Here is a 23,399-nt window from a genome sequence, read left to right as displayed (position 1 = left end):
AGCAGACTTACCTGCCTTCCAAACCGAAACAAATGTGTTTTGGAGTCTATACTTCACACAGATAAGTGGCAACAATAAAATAGACAAAACAAGTCCTGCTGGGAAATGTCACTGCCCTCATTTAAAATTTTCAGCTTGGTCCAGCTTAGAGATTTAGAGAAAAAGCTAGAGCAGTAAAGAAAATCCACGTATTTCCAGAATATTTACCACTGCTTTCGCGTTTTAGAAAGAAATTTGGTAAGGAACATACTTCATAAATTACAAAGATAACAGCATTAATATTTCTATTATCAGGAGAACTTTTGCTTTTGAGTCATGGAGCCATTGTTCCTCTGATTTTGATGCCTTATGCTCCCAACGGCTTCTGAATGAGGATTCAGACAAGATGCAGTCAGCACAATGCAGATTTAGGCACTTAAAACATAAACTTGAATTGTTTTGACAGAAATCGGTGGCCCAATTTACTTTTGGGGAAGCAACTATGACATACTTAAAGTGAGTTTGAAGCTTCAGTGACAGTTTGTTGTATGCAGTGTTCTGCTTAGAGCTACAGTTTGACAGTGCCAGGATTTTTAAAAAAGCAAATTGCTCATTTGTTTTTTCAAGAAAATTCTTTCATCATTTCACTGCCTAAAACAATGTCATACTTCATCTTAATGGAGAGACAGATGGTCACCAGGCAGATTTTGTTCCAGAACGACAGCATCCTTCCCAAGTAAACCCAAACCAAGAACAAAAAGTTAGACTTAATTACATTCCACCACAACACAAAACAAGTTTACCCAGATGAGTGGAAGGAAGAAATCTGTGCAAGAACAGAGTCAATGACTACATCTGAATCTTAAAACAATCTTAATCTTTCCCATGATTTTCAACTACTTTATACAACTCTAACAATGTTCTTTAGTAAGGCAATTCTTATGACCGGTAACATTGATCAAATAGTGATATTAGCTACTATACATTTAGTTTTAATGTGTTATACAAAGCAACGAAGGCTGATCTCCGCTCTTATTGGAGTACCATCCTCAGTACAGATTTCGGAATGCCATCTAATGGGCAAACAGCATTTCCCCCCATCTCTCCCAGTGGGAGCCAGAAACGGCTGAAGCCATTGCACAACAGGTTAATGTAGCCCAGAGAGGCAGGGCATGAGTGTTTCATGCAACACATACTCATCAAAAATAAATAAATTGGTGAAAGTCAGGCACGTCTGCGAGTCCAGTGAAATACACACACACACCTTCAGGTGCTTAAACGTCTTGAAATAACAATCCACTAAGACATCTCTGATGGTCTCAATAATTTCCATGGAGAAAATTATTCACTAAAAAAATCAAGCTCCTTATTATTTCTAAATGAATTTTGATTTGGTTTTTTGTGTTTTGGGTTTTTTTTTTTTTTTCCATTTTAAGACAGACACAGAAATATTTAGAAATGGAGAATACACAGCTCAATAACCCAATTAGGTGCAGAAGCCATCACCAACCACTCAACAGCACTAAAAGCATCTATGAAGGACAACGCCCAAGTTAATATCTAGGCAGAGGAAAGCCACAGACGCCGGTTAACTGCAGCTACAGGGAGACACCTACCACCTGCTGATGATGAATCCCATAGGCCACACTTTTCCCAGCAATGAAATACCCATCAGCGGTACGTGACCCGTGGCATTACTCCTGACCACGGGCAGCTACCGCTGCCAGTGTGACGAGGAGCAGGGGGTGGGCGAGGGGGGAAGGCTGGGTCCCCGGCTGTGGCAGGCGGGCAGCTGCAGGCCCACCTTCTGCGCACAGGCACGGCTGCGATCGGTACTCACGGGTGTTTCTGCAGGTACTCAGAGCTCCTGCACTTCATCCGATGGGCTGATGCGTTGGCTAACCCAGCGTGGGAAACCCTGCTGTAGAGGAATTTCCAAGCCAAGAAGGAAGGTCTCGCTAGCAGAAGCGTATCTCCCATAGTTGCCTGTAGATAATGTGACATTAGCGATATCATTCTGCTAGCACACTATATTAAATACACTTTGAATCATGAAAATCCACTCTCAGTTTGGTCTTGGAAATTTATTACGAGGGCAAGCAGCAGAGTCCTACTGCACTTAAATGTTTTATAGATCTCTATTGTAATGAATTATGATTTTTGATTGTATAAATTTGACTTTATCTCCAGCTAGCATTTCCTCATTGTGCGCACCTCCTAACTTTTCTTGCAAAGGGTAACTGGGGGGAAATAAGTGGGAAGAACGACTTTAATTGAATTTTAGATAGAAACACGCTTTGTCATATAAAGTTTCCTCAAAAAAACATTAGAAATATCAAGGAAAAAGCGCTGCCCCAGGAGAGAAGGAGTGCTACGGTCACCCCAGGCCGTCAGGACAACGTCCCTAATGCTGAATCACAGCGGCAAAGCCCTCCACGCTTTCGAGCAACACACCACTGTCAGACCCCAAAACTCCTGTGGGCTCCTACGGGCCACGATCGCAAACCGCAGGCGGACCGTTAAAAAAAAAAATAAAAGCGTGGGGCTAAGAGGGTACGGAACACTTCTGAAACAACAAAGAAGTGCTTTTTAGAAGCACTGACTAGACCTGAACACGTTTTAAAAAAAAAAAAAAACAAGAACACAAGCACCCCTGCTACGGGAGCTGGAGGTTGGGGGTTTTGCCGGGTGACAAAAACACGCGGGGGAACGGGCCGGTTCCCCGCCGTGCTTCACTCCGTCCCCGAGCCAAACCCTCAGGGCGGCCGCCACCGGCAGCCCGTCCCCCGGCGTTCCCCACCGGTACTCACTTCCCTCAGCCACCGGCACCCGTGGGCCGCCGGACTGCCGTGCGCTGGGCCCGGTAACGGCCGGTAACGGTCGGTAACGGTCGCCCCTCAGACGGACGGCGCCTTCCCGCCGCCACCCGGAAGTGCTGTGGGACGGGCCCGCCCCCCGCCCCGCCCCGCTGGCGGCGTGACCCGGAAGCAGTCGTGGTTAGAGCTGAGGGTGGCAGGGCCCGCGTCCCCGCCATGGCTCCCAAGGGCGGCCCCGGCGGGCGGCAGCAGTCGGAGGAGGATCTGCTCCTGCAGGACTTCAGCCGCAACCTCTCCGCCAAGTCCTCCGCGCTCTTCTTCGGCAACGCCTTCATCGTCTCCGCTATCCCCATTTGTGAGCCGGGGGGGGCCCTGACAGGAGGGGGGGGGCCCTGACAAGGCGAGGGGGGGATGGCAGGCCCTGTGAAGGGAGGGCGGCAGGCCCTGAGGGGGGAGCAGGGGCTCCCCGCAGCCCGCTTCGGGCTCCTGGCCCGCTGCCGGGTGCGGGTGGGGGGTCCCCGGGCTGCTGGGGTTCCCCCTGCCCCGGGCCGGGCCGGCCTTGAGCCGACCCCCGGCGGGATTATTTCGGATGTCTCCGTGCTGCGTTAGATCCAGCTTCGAAGCCGGTCCGGCTCGGAACAGCGGGCAGGGAGGGTTTGTTCTGGTTGTTCCGTGGTTTGCAAAGATGGACGAGCCGCTGATGGAACACTGACGTGTCAGTCTCAGCGCTGCCTACAGCTGGCGGGCTGGCTGCTGCTGAGCCGGGTTTGACGTGGTCTCATAAGGCCCCTTTCAGCCACAAGCAAAGCAGATTTCTCTGTTGGGAAGTGTTTTTTAATGCAGTTCTAGGATCAGCCCCCCCAGCAAAGTGATTTTGCAGGAACTGGCTTTGGTCTGGCAGAGCCGGTGCTGAATTGCAGAGCCGGTAAGCTGCATAGGACTCCTGTGGGGGTGTTCTTCTTGGAGAGAGAAGCCACTCAAAATGTCTGTCTGTCTGTCTTTCTTTTAAGGGCTTTATTGGAGGATATGGCATATGGATCTTGTTCAGTCTGCAGTCCTGTATAGCGTAATGACCCTCATCAGTACCTATCTAGTAGCTTTTGCGTATAAGAACGTCAAGTTTGTTCTCAAACACAAGTAAGTTTGGTGGCTGTTTGAAGTAGAATTTATTATTAAACAATTTAACAAAACCAGCATTTAAAACTTTTTTTTTTTTTTTTATGAATAAGAATGTCTGAAAAGTTACTCCAAAAACTGTTTTACACAGAAGTATCTCCTAACTGGTTTCTGTCATCCCTCTTGTAATTGTGGAATAGACTAGCCTTGTCAGTTAAGTGTACAATGAAATGGCAAAACTACCTTCATTCTCTCTCTGGGTATTGCCACAAACTATATTTGACTAATATTTCTAGTAATTTGATTATTACTTGTTTTCCCTTCAACTTGGGCAAATGGTTCAGTGTCTTGGCAAAGTTTTATTCTTCACTGTCAATACAACTTCCTATAATCCCAGGGCTGTTTTTTGTTGGGGTTTTTTTTTCATTTTTCAACTTTATCATAAATGGTGTTTCCTACAGAGTAGCACAGAAAAGAGAGGACGCTGTTTCCAAAGAAGTTACTCGCAAGCTGTCTGAGGCAGACAATAGGAAGATGTCTCGCAAGGAGAAGGATGAAAGGTAATCCTCTTTGTTCTTTTCGTTCTCTCCCTTGTTGTAACACTGCCTGGTATCTTTAAGGCTGTAAGTAGGATATTAGCGACTGTTCCTCAGCCATTGCTTTTTTCTGTGTTCTGGTAAGTAGAAGCTGTGCTGTCAGCTCTTCGTTCACCTGTAAAGCCTTTTTGAGGCAAGTTATCAATGAAAGGTCTCAAACATTGACACCTTTATCAATAAGGTCCCACAAGGCAATGTCTCAGTCCTTGAGTTGCAAAGCAAAGCAACTTATTGTACAGGCCTTGTAATAACTTTCTGGAAAGCAAGCATCACAGCTGTCTTCAGAAATAAGATAAGCGCCTTTTCTTAAAGACGGGCTAGCGTGATATATTTTGCGTAGTGGCATGCAAGTTCTTTCAGAACAGCATTTCCATAAACTGCTGGACTGCACTGCTAATCGCTGGTTGTACTTGTTACCCCTCGTGGTTGTAACTGGCATGTCTTGGTACGCAGATTTCCAATGGAATAGCTCATACTAATACACAGGCTATGCCTGGGGAGTGTATCGGGAAGCAGTTAGTATTAGAGTAGATGCCCATTAGGACTGTACAAGATGTGAGGTAATGAACTATCAGGTCTTTGGAACAAAAAGCCTTATCTTCCCTTCTAATTGCCAGGCACGCTGGTAGCATCTAACAGATACAGGCTCACAAGAAGTGTTATTTATGAAGGGCTGAGTTTGACGTGCCTGGTAGGAAAACAAGCGTCAGTCATTTAAGTGTACAGGTGCACAGTATGTGCAAGGTTTTGTCTTTAATGACTTGACTGGTAGTTCTTGCTGCGCTCTGTCTTCTAGAAGCTGGCTATGATGAGCAGCAGTATGTGGTTTACGACACCTCTGGGTGTCAATCGCTTCATAATGGTGGGTGTGCCAGGATAGGCATTGATTTAAATGTGCCTGAAATAATGTCTCTACTTGTTCCTAGAATTCTGTGGAAGAAAAATGAAGTTGCAGATTATGAAGCAACAACTTTTTCCATCTTCTACAACAATACTCTTTTTCTGGTCTTGGTCATCATTGCTTCATTTTTTGTGCTGAAGAACTTCAACCCCACTGTGTATCCTTTATTACCACGTGTGAAACAACCAGGGTCCTACTCCTATTTGTTGTCATTAGTAGCTATATTTGTCACCTGGGTTGTGAGGTTACTCTGTTGATATGTGCAGTTCATTGTAGTACCTCAGCTTAGAAACACTGTAACATAAAAATAGATATTATCAAAAAAAAGTCTCCCAAGCAGGTAAAAGTTTAATGTCTGACATGAGATGTTTTAAGGATATCCCTTGGACAATATACAGAAATTCTTAAGGCTTTGCTGTTTCAATTGTAGTTGTGGAACAAGGAGGCAGCTCGTGTTCTTACAGAAACCCTGCATCAGTGTTAGTTGCCAGGTGCTCTTACCTTACAGGATTGTTTAGTTTCAGTAACTTCACAAGTAAAGTTTTTTGTTACTTAAGTAAATAAGTGCTGCCAATCAGGGCCACATATGTTAATTACAGAACTTCTGTATTTAACTGTATTTATAAACACTTTTAAGAGAACAGGCTAAACTTTATGGGTGTCTTAATTTTGCAGTTAAGTACATTTCACCATCCTGCTAACAGCCTTGATTGTCAGCTGTGTTTCAGGTTACAGTGTTGCAGTTTTAAAATTCCTACAGAGAAAGACTGTCTCAATTCCTCCTTCTTTTTCATAAAACTTCTACTAAATGTTCTGTACAAAAGAAGTGGTATCTTTACAAGTATATGTCCTTAACCTTTTGCCTACAGAAACTATATTCTTTCTATAAGTGCTTCATCTGGACTGATTGCTCTGCTATCTACAGGATCCAAGTAGACAAAAAAAAACCCCACAGCAATTCATTTCTGTGAGGGGGTTCAACTGCCATACAAAAGTTTAAGGGTGGAATAGGAATACATGTTTTTTATTGTGTGACTTCTTGAGGGTATGGGGGGGGAGGCTTTGAATCCAAAATGGTTGAATTATATTTACTTTACATGGTATTATTCAATAACTGAAATAATCAATTTTTTTACTTAGCAATGAAAGGAAATGGCGTGTAAGCAGTTATGAAACGTAACCTTTCTGAAGCACTGCATGGGTGTGATGGTACTACAGACTGACTATTAGACAGGTACACTGTAAGGGACTGCTACACAGCAGTACAAACGGTTGTACTTAAAACCTGTAACAGAATTCCTCTGTAAGTTTGGTGACTGGTATAACAGTCAAACTCACTGATCATAAAAAGTGACAATCCACCATTTATCATTGTAACTTGAAAAGTTTTAATAAAAAGAAGGCGCTTTTTTGTCATTTAATTCCTTGGATTTCCATTCTTAATTTAAAAAAAAAAAAAAAGGGGGGTATTTATTTTCATGGGCAAGCAGCGTGTGTAGGTTTGTCAACTCTTTTCTGCTTCCAGAAGAGAGGAATCTTCTAGAAGCTCGCGTATGTACTGTATTCATTGGAAATACTCATTTTTAAGTAACTTGGGGTCAGGAGAAAACCTAAACAGTGTCTCCTAGAAAAATACCTTTAAGTGGTTTGAATGTACTTTTTTTTCATTCATCTCCAAAGTCATAAATACAAAGGAAAAAAAAAACTAAACCCTGCAAGTTTTCCTGGCACAGCTTAACAAAAATGCTTTAGCTGGCTTTTTATAATGGGTTTATCAGACAATCCTTTTGCTTTTTTCATGCTATCAGTGAAGCAGCTGTTACGTTAAATGCTAAACTCTACTACTATTAATGGAATCGTACTGTAGAAGTTACAGATTTTGCCATTACAGACTAGTGGAATCCTAAACAGGGAAGAAAGAGAAGACTTATAATCAGATTTAATGTAACAATTACTTTGCTAATCTTTACTTCAATAAGATTCATATTTATGTAAAATATAGCAAAAGGAAGATTCTGAAGTGCAGGAGACAGTGTATCTGTGTTGCCTTAGAGTATGCTGAGATTGTAATAAATATCTCTATTTCTGACAAATGCAACCAGGACAGTCTCACAAACCTATTCCCTAATTACCCAGTGCCTGCTGACTGTTGCAATACTTCTCTGTTCAGCATCCTTTGGGACTGGGGTTGGATGAGGGTCTTCAATCTCAACTCTCCACTGCATAATTTACTTTTACTTTCCTTCCCAGTAAAGGTAATACTATTCATGTACTTACATCATGAAAATTCCAGTTGGTTTGGTGCACTTTAGAGCCGCCATTGAAATTACTTTTCTGGTCAGTCATTTAAGACTCTTCAAATTAACTTGATTGTTTTCCTTCAAAATACGTGGATTTTTCTTTATCACTTCTGCCTGCTTATTTGCTACTGAAGGGAGCCTTTTCATGTTGCTTGCATAATTTTACTTTCCTTGGCCTATCGCTTTCATAAAGGATATCACCTGTATGTATTTTAGTCTAAGTGTTTAGCACATGCAGAACAAATTTCTAACAAACTTCTGTAAATGGTCAGAATCAAACCTGAGGCCAAGCTGACCGCTCTGTAAGCAACAGGACTTGAACATCCCTGTTTTGCTGGTCACTGGTGATTTGCTCGGCTCCTGCCAAAAGTACACAGTACTTAAATTCAGACATGTAAGCAGGCAATGCTAATATATTTATTTTACTTGTCAGCATTGGTAGGGATAAGACTGCCCTATCAGGCATTTTAGAAGGTGGCAGATGTATTTTGCAGGAAATCTGCCATCTAGAGAAAAGTGATTTGAAGCAGCGCTTTCTTCTGCTATTACTGTCAGTTCGCTGAGTCTTTTATTAACGGCTTTTCATCTTACCTTAGTTTTTTGGTATTGACAGTTGCAGAGGCCTGGAGCGTAGTGTGTGTCAGAATTTTTCTGGAGGGAGAACTTTGCAGCACTGACAGCCTGTAACAAAAGCGGGTGGGTGGGTGGGCTGGGTTGTTTTCTACAGAAAGCCTAGTCTTTTCTGTGGACGTCTTCACAGAAAAGCGCTGGGGGTTTTTTTGTTGTTGTTTTGGGGTTTTGTTTGCTTTTGAGGTTGGTTGGTTGGTTTTTCCCCTTGCAATCCCCACTACAAGCCACACCCAGTTTCTTCAGTATAATGCTGAAGTTTAGCCTAAACCTAGGCTACTGCTTGGCACCCCATTGCCCACAGAGCACTAAGCAAGCTGACTTCTAAGCTTTTGCTCTAAGTAAGGGACAATGCCATCTCCTTTTCAATTAAAAAAAGAAAAAAAAAAAAAAAGGTTGGGAATTAATATATTTTTAATATGTTGTTGGAGTCCCATCTATCTGAGAAGGGGAAGAAAGAACATTACGTTGTACTTCCAGAGGTGAGAAAAGGAACTAGTCTGCTACGGGGAAAATAATTCTACTATTAAAATAATGAAGCTGTTAACTGTATAATGATCAAAGCCTTTGTGCTGCCCGTGAAGCAGATTTTAAAATACTGAAATAGTTAATTTCCACAGCTAATACTGCAACATTAGGGGATGTGGCCCAGGGCAGTGCAAGTAAGTAATAGCAGGGAGGTAAGCAGTGCCTTCGGTGGCGGTCTCCACCTCGGCTAGCTGTGACTGACCAGCCCAGCGTCATTTTGGAGAGGCTGGTGACGGAACGGCAGTGGGATTTCAGTGAACTGTCAGGAGGACGTTCACGTTGTGTTTATTTCAGGACAAAACGTTGTATACGGCTGATATCAGTCTGCCTTAGGAGACTAACTTCTGGAAGTACCTTCTCCAAGACGCACAGCCAGACCAGACCAGACCAGCCCGTCGCTCCCCCGCGCGAGGTCGTTGTCCCTTGCCCAACATGGGTACAGCTGAAGATTAGTGTTTCCCTGTGGAACGATACGTATCCAGTGTCAACGTAAACCATTGCTGTTTCAAAATCAGTCTCGCTATTAGTAACAGGTCTCCAAGTATAAAATTAGATGCACAAAATGCTTTTATTGTGTCCAAGCAGAAGTCAAAGTCAGACTGCATTTCTGGATATACAGCAGCTAAGTTCATTTACACATACCATAGGTCATTGGATTAAATACAGGAGAAGACAACTCAAGTATTAATATCTGTTCACGTGGCCCCCCGTGAACGCTGCACGCGCTCTGCAGGTATCCTGGCGTTAAGGGGACTAGGATACAAGGGTCCTACAAAGACTGTACATAGCTGTACCCCCTAGGAAGTATGTGCCCAAAGTACGCGAGTCAATACGAGTGAGGAACATTTACCGAAATCATAGGCGCGTTTTACAAAGCAAACTCATGGTAAAATATGACGTGGTTCTTGAGATGGGCAAATTAATATATAAATGCTTACTATCAACTCCTGTAGAGGAATGAAGTGCTCACAAAAAAAACCTACCTGTTTAAACTGTGTCTTAAAAATACTATGCATTTACTTATGCCCGATTCCAGAACAAGTTAAAGCAAATGTGACCTTCCACCAAAGTACGTACCTGACTTTTTTCTGGTATTTTTCAGCAGCTATATATTATATATATATTCTAAGTATCTATATCCTTAAAAGCTCATGAATATTGAAATTTGCAATAGCTACATCTACAAGCAGGCAGAAGTAGAGGCAGGTTTCTGTAGATGCAAAACCCAATATTTTATCATGGCTTTCTTGGTTTAAGGTTTATGTGGAATTAGAATTTTGCAAACAGCCGTTGTTTTTATTAACCTGACATGCGTGTTTGGGTTTTCTAACTGTGCTCTTCTGGCTTGTACTCAGAGATACTTCCCAGGAGCACTCCACAGCTGAAATAATTGTATAGTTAGGAGTTGAGCTATCTAATTTCTAACTAATTCTCTGTCTTACATCCCTTATTCAACTACAAATGAAATCTAAAGCATATATTCAGCATAAAAAAGAAAATGGAAAATTTGAGCTTGCCCCTTCTATCTGTTAACCTGAAGAAACTTTATAGTTGAGATTTCCCAAATGTGGTTTTATTAAAACCTTAAGTTGTATCTGGCTTTTCTTCATTGAAAAAATAGATCTGTACATCCTTCTTTAATTACCAAGTACCTGAAGGTTATAAATTATTTTTTTGCTTTACAAGTGTTTTTCACAGCACAAGCATGAGGTGCTAAGAGTAAAGTAAAAATTAATGAATTCAGTTGAAGGTAAGAAAATACAAGGTTATTCTTGGTTAGAAGAGAGATCAACTGTGCTTTTAAATTTCACTGCAGATTAGTAGCAACAGCACACATCTCGAAGGATCCAGTGACAGTAGACACCGAGCAGCAAGCTGCTGAATGATTCTCATGACCGGATATTAATTCGGGGCTGTACTTCTGTACAGAGCACTTTTAAAACCATGCAGTCCAGGGAATTCATGCATTGCATTATGATCTGTAGTCCTTCTTGCTGTAGGGCTTATTTCCCAGAATATTATCTATTTCGTTTACAATATGGGATGTCATCTTTGGAAGGACCTAGGGGTAGAAGAAAACAGATGTTTAATCAAGCTTCCGTTAAAGGTTCTTCCAAATTTAAATCCAGATTTTATCAAATAACGTTTCCTCTGGGTTTTTGTGCAGCAGATATTGAAACATTCATCTAATACCTTTCTCCCTTAAAGGAAAAACTGCTGTCGTATCTTTACCCAGTGAGAGAATCACAGAAGTGCTCCTAAACTTTATGTGCACGGTATTGCTCAGCTGCAGTGGAAAGCGAGCTGGTGGCAAGAACATCAGAGGAGGCTCTTGTTGTGAAAAGCAACAGAGAATAATTAAGGTGGGTGAAAGTAACATGTGCCCTGTGGGAGACTTAGCACAGAATATATCACAGCATGTCCTGGAATCAGGGCGCCTGCTTTTTCAGATACGTTAAACCTGCTGATGCCACCCTCCTGTTGCTGGATACGGCGATAACTACCACAAATAGCGGTAAGTCACAGTGATGCACCGTAGGTTTGCCTAATTAGCGTGTGTAACTAGAACTGGAAGATGCCTGGAACAAAATACAAAGTATTAAAACTACATTAGGAGAAGGAGGGTGCTACTCTCAAGGTGTGCTGGTGTTACCCCCGCAGGGAGCTGAGCACTGGCTAGCCCCCCACCTCTGTTGAGGTGCCACCACCACCTGCACTTGCCTGTATGGCTCCCAGGTTCTCTATCAGCTGCTCTGGGTTGGAAGATCCTAGAAGAACGGAGCTCACCCCCTCGTTTCTCAGGCACCATGCTGGGAATAAAGTCACAAGATGATCAGGAACATAGGTGTCACGACACAGCGTTACTCCAGATCCTAATGTTTGTCAGAGCTTCTATCTATTTGAATAAATAATGACAGCATTATTTGTCTCAACCTTCACTTTACTCCTCCGGCACTACCAGGAAGAAGATGCATGGGTCGGATAACAAACCATATCGCAGATCTTCCAGCATCCCGTCTGACCCTGGTCCCTGGCCCAGCATTTGTCTTAATAGCAGGGTTTGGGTTTTTCCCTATCACAAATCACAAGGATTTACTCCTTGCTATTTGAACCAGGGATCATTTTTCTAACAGACATGTGTGGTATTTTTCAGCCTTGGCTCTCAGCAGTACAAAGATAATTATTAAAAAAAAACCCCAAACAAGAAAAAACAACTCTCTTTTTAAAAAGTAGCGTTCTCTTGTGTCCATCAGCCCAGTGCGCTGAACAACTGAGGGCTTCCACCCGGGAAGGGACCGTTTGGAGAAACAGGCAGGTCAGGGTTGGACCCCTGAGGATGGCCCAAGATACACGAGCCCTCTTGTCAATCAAAGCCTGATGATGATGCTGGAAACAATCTAATTTTAAGTAATTTTTAACTTTACTGCTCAAAAAAAAAAAAAAGTTATTTTCTGTGAGGCTAATGGACCAGGGTTGACCTCAAAAGCAATACATGGCATTTTAATATCCTACAGCGTGTTTTGTTTGTTTTGTTTTGTTCTTTTACTGTGTTCCTTGAAATGCATTAGCGTTTTCCTTGAAAGGCATTAGCCTTCTCCTAATGAGGTGTTGCATTGCCCGTCTTCAGTCTTTCTATCCTTCTGGCATTTTGTTCCATAATCCCTGATAGCAAATAATCATTTAAGTGTTTAAAATAGATACAGGCAAAGACAAAGCCATCCTCTGTCCTATTTGAAAGACGACACATCTTTTTCTGTGCTACCATTTGCCTAACCATCACTGACACTTAACCAGCAGACAGGAGCACTAACAGAGCGCCCGCAGCTTTAGGGCTTTGTACAAGGTTTCCCCTGCGCTCGTCCCTCACCGACCCGCAAGGCACAGACTCTCTCTCTGCCCTGCAGAGCGTTTCCCTTCGCACCACGAGGACGCGAGCGAGGTGATGCGCTGGTGACAACGGCGAAGGCGCGGTGACGTTCTTCGTCCCCGTCCCGTCACCTACCGACGGCCAGCTGAGGCAGCGTGCACCCGAGGCGCTCGGCGATGGGCGACAGGTCCTTCAGCTTCACCTGCTGCTTTCTGCCCTCCTCGCTGATGATTTTCTCTTTCAGCCACTGGTAGCACTGGAGGTGAATTACATTGCAATCGACTGTTAGCTTTAATCTTCCGCAATGGAAAGTTGAAGGCAATTATAAACGGCTCTTAAAAAGCCGTATCCAACCCAGGAGGTAACGGAGGCTGAATAACACAATGCTTTGCTACCCGAAGCAATTACGACAGGACCAGGACGTCTCCCGTGAGAGCCTATATCTGTATCTTTCTGGCTTTATACAACTAATGGACTCAGTCCGTAATCTGGAACCTCTGCAATTTTATTTTTTGGACCGCTGGATCCCATCGCAGAGCAGAAAGAAGTGAAATATTAGTCAACTTGAGAAGATCTTGACACAGACCCCCCACAACAATTGTGAGAGAACATCTGATCTTGTTCAAGATTGACTATTACCATTCAAGATTAGAAAATTAATTAAATGAAGCTGAGATTGCAGTTCTCCCAGCTCCAGATTCGAAACTTGATTCTGCTTCACTCTCATCAATTTAATTTGGATGCCTCTCTGCAATGCTACCTGCTTAGCCGGCTTTTACCAAATATTAATAATGTATTTTATTTTGGAAAAAAAACCCACAAATGCAATGAAATACCGCATTTGAAAATGTTGCCCTTTGTAAGCGACTCAGTGCAGACTGCATCTTTCCTTTAAAAAGCACCAAGCTGAGCAAAAAGCAGCACAGGGATGTACGTCAACCTGCTGGCACTTGTCAGGCAGCGTTGGCTTTTGCCCATCAGCTGATACAGAGGCTCAAATACCATTTGGGTTGTTTTTTTTCCCAGATCCATGACATTTCAGCGCTCTGCCGTTTTTCAAGCTGTTAAGTAACATGCCTGCCACAGGCGTGATATGGGAGGAGACCCCATAGCACCCAATAAGAATAAAATCTGGACGATTACGGGAGAAACCAAGCGCTGCGGTGACATCGCAAAGCTAAAACCTGTTAGAGAGGGCTGCTGCCCTGCCCGGCAAAGGGCAGGACCGCCGGGGACCCACAGGTTTCCTGGGGTGCTGGGGGTCTGCCCTGCCTGCGGGGCTCCCTGGAGGGATGCTGCGGGGCTGAGCTCCACCGCTGCTCCCCCGCCATGCGCTCGCTGCCTCGTAGGCTGGTGCCCGGGGAAGGGTGGGCAGGAAAAATAATGTCCAAGTCTGTTCGACCCGCGCCGTGTGGTTAAGAAGGTTTGAAGTCACAGCAGCTGTATCGATTAACGTCAGCTGGGAGCATCAAACACGACAGAAACGCTGGGCTTGTGCCTTCTCGTTGACTATGTCTGGTCAATGTAAGGGTGGTGACGCACCCTTCTGCAGACCCCCCCGGAGCCTGGCTCCAGTCGCGTGCTGCCCCACAACCAGCGCGAACCCGAGCGTCTTTGTAACCCGGATTCTCCCGCACTTTGAAGTGTGGTTGCCAGAGAAACCAAGCTGATCCATCAGTACAGCAGCACACAGGCCAGCCTTCTCACGAGGGATCCGTTTTCCCTTTGTTATTTGCTTGCCCTCGCAGAAGCAGCACATCTGCTTTTCTCAAACATGCAACAAAAAAGTACCTTTAGTGCAGCCCTTGAGCTTTCAGGGACCCCGTTGCCGTATTTCCCTGAGATGATCCCACAGGCTAGCGGAGACCACGTCATTGCTCCGACCCCTGCAGAGAAAACAGAGGAGGAGATTTTTAGGGGACTGGGGGAAATCAGAGTTGTATCAAAATTAGGACTTTCAGTTAAAAAAATAAAAGCAAAACAATTGCTGCTTGTTTCTATTGCCGCTGGCAGTGACATTCAGTTGGCGTCTTCCAGGAAGATGCTGCTGATGCCCTTAAGGGGCACTGACTAGCTTATTCATCCAAAACCTTATTGTGAGAGCCTCCAGCCCCATCCTGGCTCCTGCTGCAGCAAAGCACCTGAACTCCTGACCAGGTATCTCCTACACCCGTCCTGCCTTACACCATCACATCCTTCCTGCGTTGGCCCCGCTTGGCAGGGGCACCAGCTCCCACCCGTCCCCCTCAGCCTGGTCCCCAGCCCAGCTGCTCGGGACACCCCGGCAGGAGATGCACAAGGAGGCATCAGTGTCTTCTGATGCCGGGGAGAGGTGGCACCCGCACGGTCCATGGGAGTCAAAGAGTAAGAAGCAGCCGTGGCAATTAACACCTATTTCTATCAGAGTCACAATAAGCCAGTTTTTCTTTCGCGTCATTAGATAGATACTTGTCTGTCCCCTTCAGATCCAGGGAAGGTGAGTGCTGTTCCCATGTAGAGCCCCAGGTCAGCCTGCTCTGTAGTTCTTTCTGCAAATGAAATAGCTGAAAGGCACAGCAGTCTCAGTCTCACCGATTTTGTGATATAATTCCGGCAGCTGAACCTCCACTTTCTCTCTTTGGAAGAGATGGTATTCAGCTTGCTCACACACGGGCGGTATCATGTTAAACTGCCTGGCTACGGAGTAGGCTTCCTGGAGAAAAGAAATCAGTAGATAAAATACTTCATCAAGCAAAAGCATCTTGCGGGACATAACCTACCAGCCAACCCTCCTTGAGCGTGCAGGTGCCAACGAGCTCATTTCGCTACCCCTTAGCAAGGCCACGCACATCCCTCTGAAAGCTGCCACGCCGAGGCAGAAACGCAGCCGCATCCCTGGCTGCCCCGCTTCCCCACTGCCCCGTGCCCACCGCAGCAGGGTACGTGCCCACCTCCCGCCTCCTCCAGCCCAAAGGTGCCTCAGCACCAGCGCAGCGACAAGGCAAACAACTCCCCGGCTGCGATAGCTGGTGCTGAGCTTGTTTATCGTGTTTTGGCCCCGCCACGAGAAGCAGGGACCAGCAGGAAGATCTTGGCATCTCTTAGAATGACAGAATGGTTTGGGTTGGAAGGGATCCTTCAAGGTCATCTAGTCCGACCCCGCTGCCGTGAGCAGGGACATCTTCCACTGGCTCAGGTTGCTCAGAGCCCCGTCCAACCCGACCTGGAATGTTTCCAGGGGTGGGGCATTGACCACCAACCTGGGCAACAGCAAATGCTTCTGACAATGCATTAAGGATGAGCTGTCGGGACGCTGGTTCCCCCAGTCTAGGGTTTTTCAGGTAAAGCCAACGAGGAGGTCCCTACTGCCGAGCAGGGATATTTCCCGTCTGCACCTCTGGACGTGACATGTTCAGAGCAGTGCCACCCACGGGGAATTCTCCCCTGCACGGGGACCGTTCCCACCGCAGCAGTAGCTCCGACGGTCCCGCGGGTCATGGACCTGCTGCCGAGAGCCACGTCTGAAACGGGGCATCAACGGCGCACGGCCATCAAACAGGCGCTTTACCAAAAGTCTTGAAGTCAGCCGAATAAAACCAAAATGAAACAAACCCCAATTAAGTGAGCCAAGACACCCAAACCCCCAGATCAGCCCATCTTCTCCTAATTAACACTAGACTCGTTCTGGAACAGGTTTTAAAATTATTTTAGGTGAAGAGATGCTGGATGGAGTAGAACGCAAACATCCCCAGCCCAGACACCCGCTTGTGGTTCAGGTCCCAGCATGGCTTTCAGCAGACTCTGCAGCCTGGATGGAGAATTACCAAGTGTCAACACTTTCCTAAAAATCAACTTTACCATGATCTCCATAGCGCTCCAGCGCGATGTTCCCCAGTACATCGCCATGCCTTGATTTATTACATGTGTCATCGCTCGGACAATTTCTAAAGGAGGGGAAAAAAGAAGTATGAGAACTGCACAGAGACCAATTTTTCAGCACCAAATCCTCCCAAAGCCACTTATAAATGCCAAGTCCGCTGACAAGCCTGAGCAGCTTTGCATTAAACAGTACTTCTGCTGTGTTCTCTTGCTCAAGCGTGGATGAAAAAGCATTGACAGTGTGAATGTAAAGACATTTATCCTGCAGTTGTTTAAAAACTGCTTTTACCAACTGGCCATTGCCTACCACCGCCTTATGGTAATATCTCTTTTAAAATTTAACACAAGAGGGCAGCACAGTCGAAAAATAAAATGAAAGATTAATTAAATTTATTTTAAAATTTGTTTACTAAAAGCATATATCTGGTCCTGCTTCTTTTTACTAGGAATATTAGGATGCTGGGGATAAAGTTGCAAAACTGGATGATTGAACCCCGCTCCGTCGAGGGCCCTGCTGCCCGTGGGAGGAGCAGGCAGCACCTCTGCAAAACCCGGCACAGCTCCTTAGCGCAGCAGTCCCACGGTCCTCATTTTTCTTTGGGGAAGATGGAAGCCTACAAGGCTATAAGCACCAGGGCAGGATCTTTAATTTCCATCCATCAGACCCCTGCTGAGCATCCCTGTCTCCTTGTGGGGGGAAAAAAAGCCATCATAAACTTCAGTTTGCAAGAAAAGGAGAAAGAATTGTCTATCCCTCATGGTTGCCCAGGAGGTTACAGAGCCTGGTAGGATGCCTCGCTAATGCTATAAAGAAAATAGCCGCTCCTTACTGTTTGCAACTCATTTTTAGGCTGATTTCTCCCTGGGAGCAGCCTGCTGGGTACGCAACATCGCAGGGTGCCCAGGCAGCGCCACTGCAGAGGAGCAGGGTCCCTGGGACCGAGCGGGGTCCCCAGGGCACAGCAACCGTGACAGTATAAATAACTGCCCCGGCTGCAGTAATAAATTCATATTTCTTACTCCTTGCCCTTTGGAGCCGAGCAGCAGCTGCCAGGGCACTGGCACTACACTGGCCGCTAACAGCACATCATTTAAATGGACAAAAATGGGCTAAACTCACTCTGAGAGGCAAAAAAAACTAGTACTTAGTCACTAGTCCCAGTGCCGCACAAGGCACCTCGCCATCAGCGGGAGATCAGTGCGCTTTTCCCTTGGGAAAGCGGCAAGGAGCCAATACTCTACACCTACACCATGAATTTCTGACCCATCAGACTACAGTGAGACAACTCTGCCCGGCCGCGGGGCTGCACCGAGAAGCCCTGTGTGCTTATGACATCCCTGCCGTTACTTGGACAACGACTCTGGGCATCGCTGTCTCAAGATCAAGATGAGCTGCCTTTTATATCATGAGGATTCTCATCCTATTTATGGAAAAAAAAAAAAAAAAAAGAGTTTGGCAGAGGGGTGATTACACTGCCAATCTTGACGTTATTGTGAGATTTCTTCTGCAGGAGGCGACAAGCAGCTAAAGATGATGAAGTCTCCATTTATAACCTCAGAGGGCTGTACAAGAGACACTGTGCCTCTTGTGCTGGGCTTCTGCCTTCCCACTGAAAAGAGACATTTCCTCTCGAGGGAAACGTTGGCTTGAGAAGTTTTTTCCCTGATGAAGAGCAGAATTCAAATGCCAGATATTATTTTCTTTTTTGTTTCTTCTTCTTCATTTTGGCCAGAGCCACGCTTTTCTCTATTTCCAAGCATTTTGTTCTTGGGCATGTATTAGTCCAACAAAATGCCCCATTATCAAGCAGCTACCTTGCTACCCGCAGGCATGCTGTGTGCGATGGGCAGGGGTATGGCAATCCCTCCCTCCTCGGCAGCACCGGCTTCTCACTGGGTTTAGTTTTCTATTTTTGCCGCACTACCATTTAGGAGTTTTGATAAGCATTTCATCATATGCCTCTTACACATTTCAGTCCATGGTTGTTTTCATTTCTCCCACCTCTACTCCTTTCAAGAAAAACTGAAGTCAACTCAGAAAATATATATATATCTTCTTGTTTACCAGAGACTGCTCCCATGGGTATGGCGATGGGATGCTTTGTGAAGAGCACATGCCTGGATCGCTCGGTCTGCCAGCTGGGTGGCACAAATGGCATCACTTAAGAAGGGGAGATTTTTTCTTAAATATAAATGGGTGTTTCAAAACCCGGAAAACAGCCTCCAGCAGCATAATAATAATAATTGTGAAGTAACTTAAAGTTCCCTGATAGGAACCATGTCACCTTCCCTCCCCGCTTGCCAGGGCTGGGGGCTGGCTGTGCAGTGGGCGCCCAGTCCCCCAGCACCGTGACAGTGTGGGGGGGTCTCACCAGGGGACCCTGGGGTCCCTCCTTCCCCGCAGCCTCAGCTGCCCTCCTCGTCTGCTGGAAAAGCTGCTTGGGACGGAAAAAAAAAAAAAAAAAAAAAAAGAAGCACCTGCTAGCACAGTTGGGGGATCAGCTCTCCAGCCTGACTAACGAGGCATGAGACTCGCAGAAATTCAGGGGAGAAGCACAGACCCTTCCCATCGCCCGAGGTCCCTGTTCGGGGGGACCACGCGACGGCAGAGCCCCCCGGGTGCCGGGAGCAGGATTTTCCCCCCGGGTGGCCGACCCCAGCGAGGGCAGCCCCTCGTCCTGGCTGCCGCGGGGCCAGGGGGGACGCGGCTGTCCTGGCCAGGGACCTGCCCGGCCCCGACTGCAGGGGTGTGCAAAGAGCGTTGCGCAGGGTACTCATCTCCAGATGTTCCCTGAAGCTAATTTTGCATTGTTTTTGCAACGAGAAGCTTTTTTAGTTTGCTCTGAGACTTTTAAGAAAGGTAAATACATTTCTGATTTTTAGTTTCAGCAAGCTTTGCCTGACGCTTTGGGGACCAGAGTCACCTACAATAAAGAAATCTGTATGAAATGCTCATCTTCTCCTATTAGCTCTCCGTTACCCACGCCTCCTAAGGCAGGCTGAGAGGGTCCGTGACCAGCCTGGGGGAGCGGGAAGCGATTCCGCCCCGGCTGGGCTGGGCCAGCTGAGTAGTTCTATATGGCCGATCCATCGCCTGCTGATACCCACAGACACACACATCACAGCAGACGGAGGACCCCGAGCGACAGCAGAGAAACCTCACCTGCCTGCGTGCGGCAAGCGAAGAAAACAAAATGAACATTCAAAGTTTATCCTTTGATTTATTTGGCTGTACCTTACCGCGTACAGCCACACTGTTTGCTCGAGCGGGACCCTCACGCGTTAGCGTGAGCAGCACGAGCAGGGAACGTTTTAAGGTTCTGGGTTTTAAGGTTAAGGGTTCTGCTCCATCAGAAGCAGCTATTTGCTCGTGGGAAAAGCACAGGCATGTAAGGAGATGGAGTGGGAATTGCATGTCTTGTGAAGGTAGCTCAGCACTTACTGTGCGTGCCAGATAGTGCAGAACCGACAGATGGTTCAACAGATGCTCTGGGATAGAAGTGGCTTAGTAGGTGAACCATAAAAAAAAAAGCATGAAGTACATAGGAAGAATCAACACCACACCATTCATAATCAAAACGTCCCTTTTTTCACCCTGCTCAAAATCTCACCAAGCACCACAGTTTATACCTTATTGCCAAGCTCCAGCGCTGCTAGCAGTATCTGTAGCATCTTAAAAGCTGCAAACGCCTGAGATCAGCTGTCTGCGCGGGCACGGGAAATATACTCAGCACTGCCTCATTAGACGACAACTGACTGAGCAGAGAGGTCATTTCTCCCCCCGGGATACAACATGTCATCTTCCTTGACCTCATCAGCTACTGCAAAAGCTGCACTGGTCCTAAAATCCCAGGCCAGTTCCCTGAACCCATAGCTGCCGGCACCGGTCGGCCGGGGCAGCAGTAGTGCCATCCGTCCAGGGTTCGTGGCAGGTCGCACGGCCCCGCGTTCATTAAGAAAATAGGTGTCATGACCGCCAAAAGTCAAGCCAGGAGCTTCGAAGGGGCCTGTCAAGCTCCAGGTCTGGTTGATTTACATGTACTCGTCTATGACAGCTTCTGCAGCCTGCGAGTCTTTCTTCTTGCTATTTTTTATTTAGCTGTGAAGCTAATCTTCTGCCACAGTGTGAATGGTTGTGTTAACTCCGATGGGAAAAGAGAAGGAACGGGAACTGGTGCCCATTAAATAGGGCACTAACCCCAAAACATGTCGATGAAGGTTCCTGGAGAACTGGGCTATACCACCACGTACCGAACACGCATATATGCTTATCAGCAATCGTGAAACATGATTAAAGCGCGCAGCCACAGATCCACCAAGTTCCTAAATCCGTTCCCTGAATTTCCACCGGGACCGAGGGGCGGGCGGCTGCGGTGCCGAGGCTGAGCCCAGCCCCAAGACTCGGCTGGCGCTGCTCAGGCGCTGGGGCAGGGAACCCTACAGCTTGCCGGTTGTTTCTTGTTTCTGACCACGCTCTGGATCGCACCCCTGGATTTAGTGCCGGGAGAAGTACGTGCTATGCGGGCAGCCCAGGGGACAGGGACGAGGATGGGGACGGCAGCACTGGCACGCTCCCCTCTCCAGAGCTGACCGCACCAGGGGCAGGGATATACCGGTTTCATTTGACACAAAGACGACCTGCCTTAAATGCAAACACAAATTCCCTTCCTATGAAGGAATCAGGAAAAGGAAATAAAAAACCAAACAATGTTAAAGCCACCGCTGGGACGTAAAGGAAACTTCAATTTCCTTCCAAGAGATACAAATCCATTTCATTGAAGTGTAAATATATGGGGCTCCAGGATATTACGAATGAGGTATTTCATATTTAAGCTGCCACACCTGAATATTTAATAAAAAATTGTTTTTCATTTCCTACCATCATCGGTCTAAGCCTGTAAGCCAGGATCAGTCACATTAAAACCTTTAATTCAAGCTTCCACTAACCTTCCATGGGCGTATTATTGTCTGGCCGGTTGGCGAAGACGACGTCCACGTACTCCAGCTGCAGCCTCTGGAGAGAAGCCTTTAGCCCTGGAAACAGCAAAGCAGAGACAAGAACCTGCACGGTCAGAGTGAGGCAGGAGCGCGGCGGCACGGAGCTGACAGGTACAAAACAGTGCCGCGTTAGGACTAAAATAGAGCTCGGTGTATATGTACATACATGTACATATGTATAAGATATATATACACACAACCACATAGCGTATGAGAAGGATGCTGCGTAACGTTGTCGCATATCTATGTGGCCATGTTAAGAAGAAAACACTGGTTTGGCCGCATGCAGAGTCCCCCTGTTCCATGAGAATTTGCTTTTATTTTTTAACTATGCTGAGATTTGGATTGGAACAGACACCGGTTACCAAGCGTGTCCATGGCCAGCCTGTCAGGAGGCAGCTGCCAGGGACCGACTTCAGCGCTCCACTCCTGTTCAGAGTTTATTTAATCTAAATTATGTCACAGAGCCTTTCTGCGCAAGCCCAGGGGCACGTCGCCTGGGTGCTGTCCCACCTGAGGAAGCCCTGCCCCAGGGGAGCCTTCCAGAAACGCGAGCCCAGGTGGGAGCATGGTGGCACTCGGTTAGATACGTTATCGTGAGCAGATAAAGCACCACGAAGAGCTTTACCCTCTCTGCAGGGTAAGCAAGCTGTGCCCACCAACGCATGGCATAGGGCAGAGAGAGTTTTGCAGAGCAAGACGAGGCACAGTTCAGCAGCGACAGTCCAGGACTGCCCAGGCTTCAACAGCTTCTCTAAGAGGATCTCATGGGAGACGGCATCAAAAGCCTACATATATATAATATGTGTGTGTGTGTGAGAGAGAGAGAAGAGGATTTCTAACACTTATTTTCTATGAATCTTCCCAGGAACAAAATGTTTTTATGAATGTTCACGAAGAATGAGCCAAAATAGAGCAGTCTGAATATGTTCGCTGAATTTTGGGATGAAAAAAAATGGCCATTTTTGCCAAATGTATTTATAGAAAATAGCTAACGTTGACCTTAACATTAGTTGCTATGTGTTCTGTGAAGTTATTTCAACTGCTGCCAGTATTTTTCTATCGTTTCATGAAGTAGCTCCACAAGAAATGGAAAATGGATGGGTTTGGACCGCCTGTGGCATGGCTGCAACTTCCCCCAGCGCCTCTGGGTCTAGTGCCACCAGCGGCCGGGACACCGCCTTATGGGGGGTATTCAAATGAAAGTTCAATAACACGTTGCTAAAAAACTTTCTGCAGCATTATCTTATTATGAAAGTCATATGCTAATGTAGCTGAATTCTGCAAATGCTAAATAATGAAAACTTCCCAGGACGATCCCAGATGTATGAGCTGGCTACTATGAGGCAAAACCGATCGTGCTCCAGTGATGCTCCTTATCACCAAGAAATAACTCTTTTGCGATGGAAGATGACGAAATGTGCATCCCAGGGAGGAGGCTGCCCTGCTCACCCAGTTTGCTGATGCCACGTTCATCCCACCTCACCCTCTCGGGACAGCATTAGCCAGGGTGTGATGTGGGTGGCAGTGACATCCCAGGCAAGGGGTGGATAATACAAATACAGTATTAATATTTTCTGTATAATTTATGTCCTAATGCATACAGAACAAATCCCGGTTGTTGAAAGCTATGACAAATGGGCCATTGCAGATTCAGGTGACAAAACATGCAAATGGCCAAATGCAAGTTAAAGCTGCCATTTCTGGCAGGCAAACCCGATTTTCTGCAGAGGGATGCTACCTTCTGATAAGCAAAGACCAAAGCATACCTCCCGCCTATTCTTCAGTGTGAACCGTGGACAGGCTGGTCCC

At 46.2% G+C, this 23,399-nt stretch overlaps 3 protein-coding genes across 9 annotated transcripts in view; 1 reads left to right on the top strand and 2 right to left on the bottom strand.

Annotated features, from left to right (window-relative positions):
• LOC115347459 (TCDD inducible poly(ADP-ribose) polymerase) overlaps nucleotides 1–2,911 on the bottom strand; it is a 42,245-nt gene extending 39,334 nt beyond the window's left edge. Inside the window, exons 1-3 of one of the 4 annotated variants that reach the window (XM_030028884.2) lie at nucleotides 2,790–2,898; nucleotides 1,820–1,965; nucleotides 1,244–1,327 (exon numbers count right to left, since the gene is read on the bottom strand). The gene's annotated coding sequence lies outside the window, so the exon portion shown is untranslated. Of the gene's footprint in view, nucleotides 1–1,243; nucleotides 1,328–1,819; nucleotides 1,966–2,789 lie in introns of all 4 variants that reach the window. The other 3 variants (XR_005933469.1, XR_005933470.1, XM_030028885.2) reach the window with 3 other exon arrangements.
• Nucleotides 2,912–2,931: 20 nt separating this feature from the next.
• SSR3 (signal sequence receptor subunit 3) lies at nucleotides 2,932–6,829 on the top strand. The gene is made up of 5 exons (XM_030028893.2): nucleotides 2,932–3,150; nucleotides 3,806–3,932; nucleotides 4,373–4,471; nucleotides 5,434–5,565; nucleotides 6,278–6,829. The coding sequence occupies exons 1-5, from the start codon at nucleotides 3,012–3,014 to the stop codon at nucleotides 6,342–6,344; spliced, it is 564 nt and encodes a 187-aa protein (XP_029884753.1). The 5' UTR covers nucleotides 2,932–3,011; the 3' UTR covers nucleotides 6,345–6,829.
• A 2,583-nt stretch (nucleotides 6,830–9,412) lies between these two features.
• The window catches only part of KCNAB1 (potassium voltage-gated channel subfamily A regulatory beta subunit 1), a 73,219-nt gene continuing 59,232 nt past the window's right edge, over nucleotides 9,413–23,399 (bottom strand). For all 4 annotated transcript variants that reach the window (XM_030028889.1, XM_030028890.1, XM_030028892.1 and 1 more), the window contains exons 8-14: nucleotides 21,537–21,623; nucleotides 16,569–16,654; nucleotides 15,303–15,423; nucleotides 14,523–14,617; nucleotides 12,867–12,987; nucleotides 11,585–11,673; nucleotides 9,413–10,925 (exon numbers count right to left, since the gene is read on the bottom strand). In XM_030028889.1, the coding sequence (XP_029884749.1) occupies nucleotides 10,836–10,925; nucleotides 11,585–11,673; nucleotides 12,867–12,987; nucleotides 14,523–14,617; nucleotides 15,303–15,423; nucleotides 16,569–16,654; nucleotides 21,537–21,623 (689 nt within the window). In that variant the 3' untranslated portion in view covers nucleotides 9,413–10,835. The remainder of the gene's footprint in view (nucleotides 10,926–11,584; nucleotides 11,674–12,866; nucleotides 12,988–14,522; nucleotides 14,618–15,302; nucleotides 15,424–16,568; nucleotides 16,655–21,536; nucleotides 21,624–23,399) is intronic.

This window comes from Aquila chrysaetos, chromosome 10 (assembly GCF_900496995.4).
Source record: "Aquila chrysaetos chrysaetos chromosome 10, bAquChr1.4, whole genome shotgun sequence".
Classification (NCBI taxonomy): domain Eukaryota; kingdom Metazoa; phylum Chordata; class Aves; order Accipitriformes; family Accipitridae; genus Aquila; species Aquila chrysaetos.
This window is presented reverse-complemented; position numbering and strand designations above follow the sequence as displayed.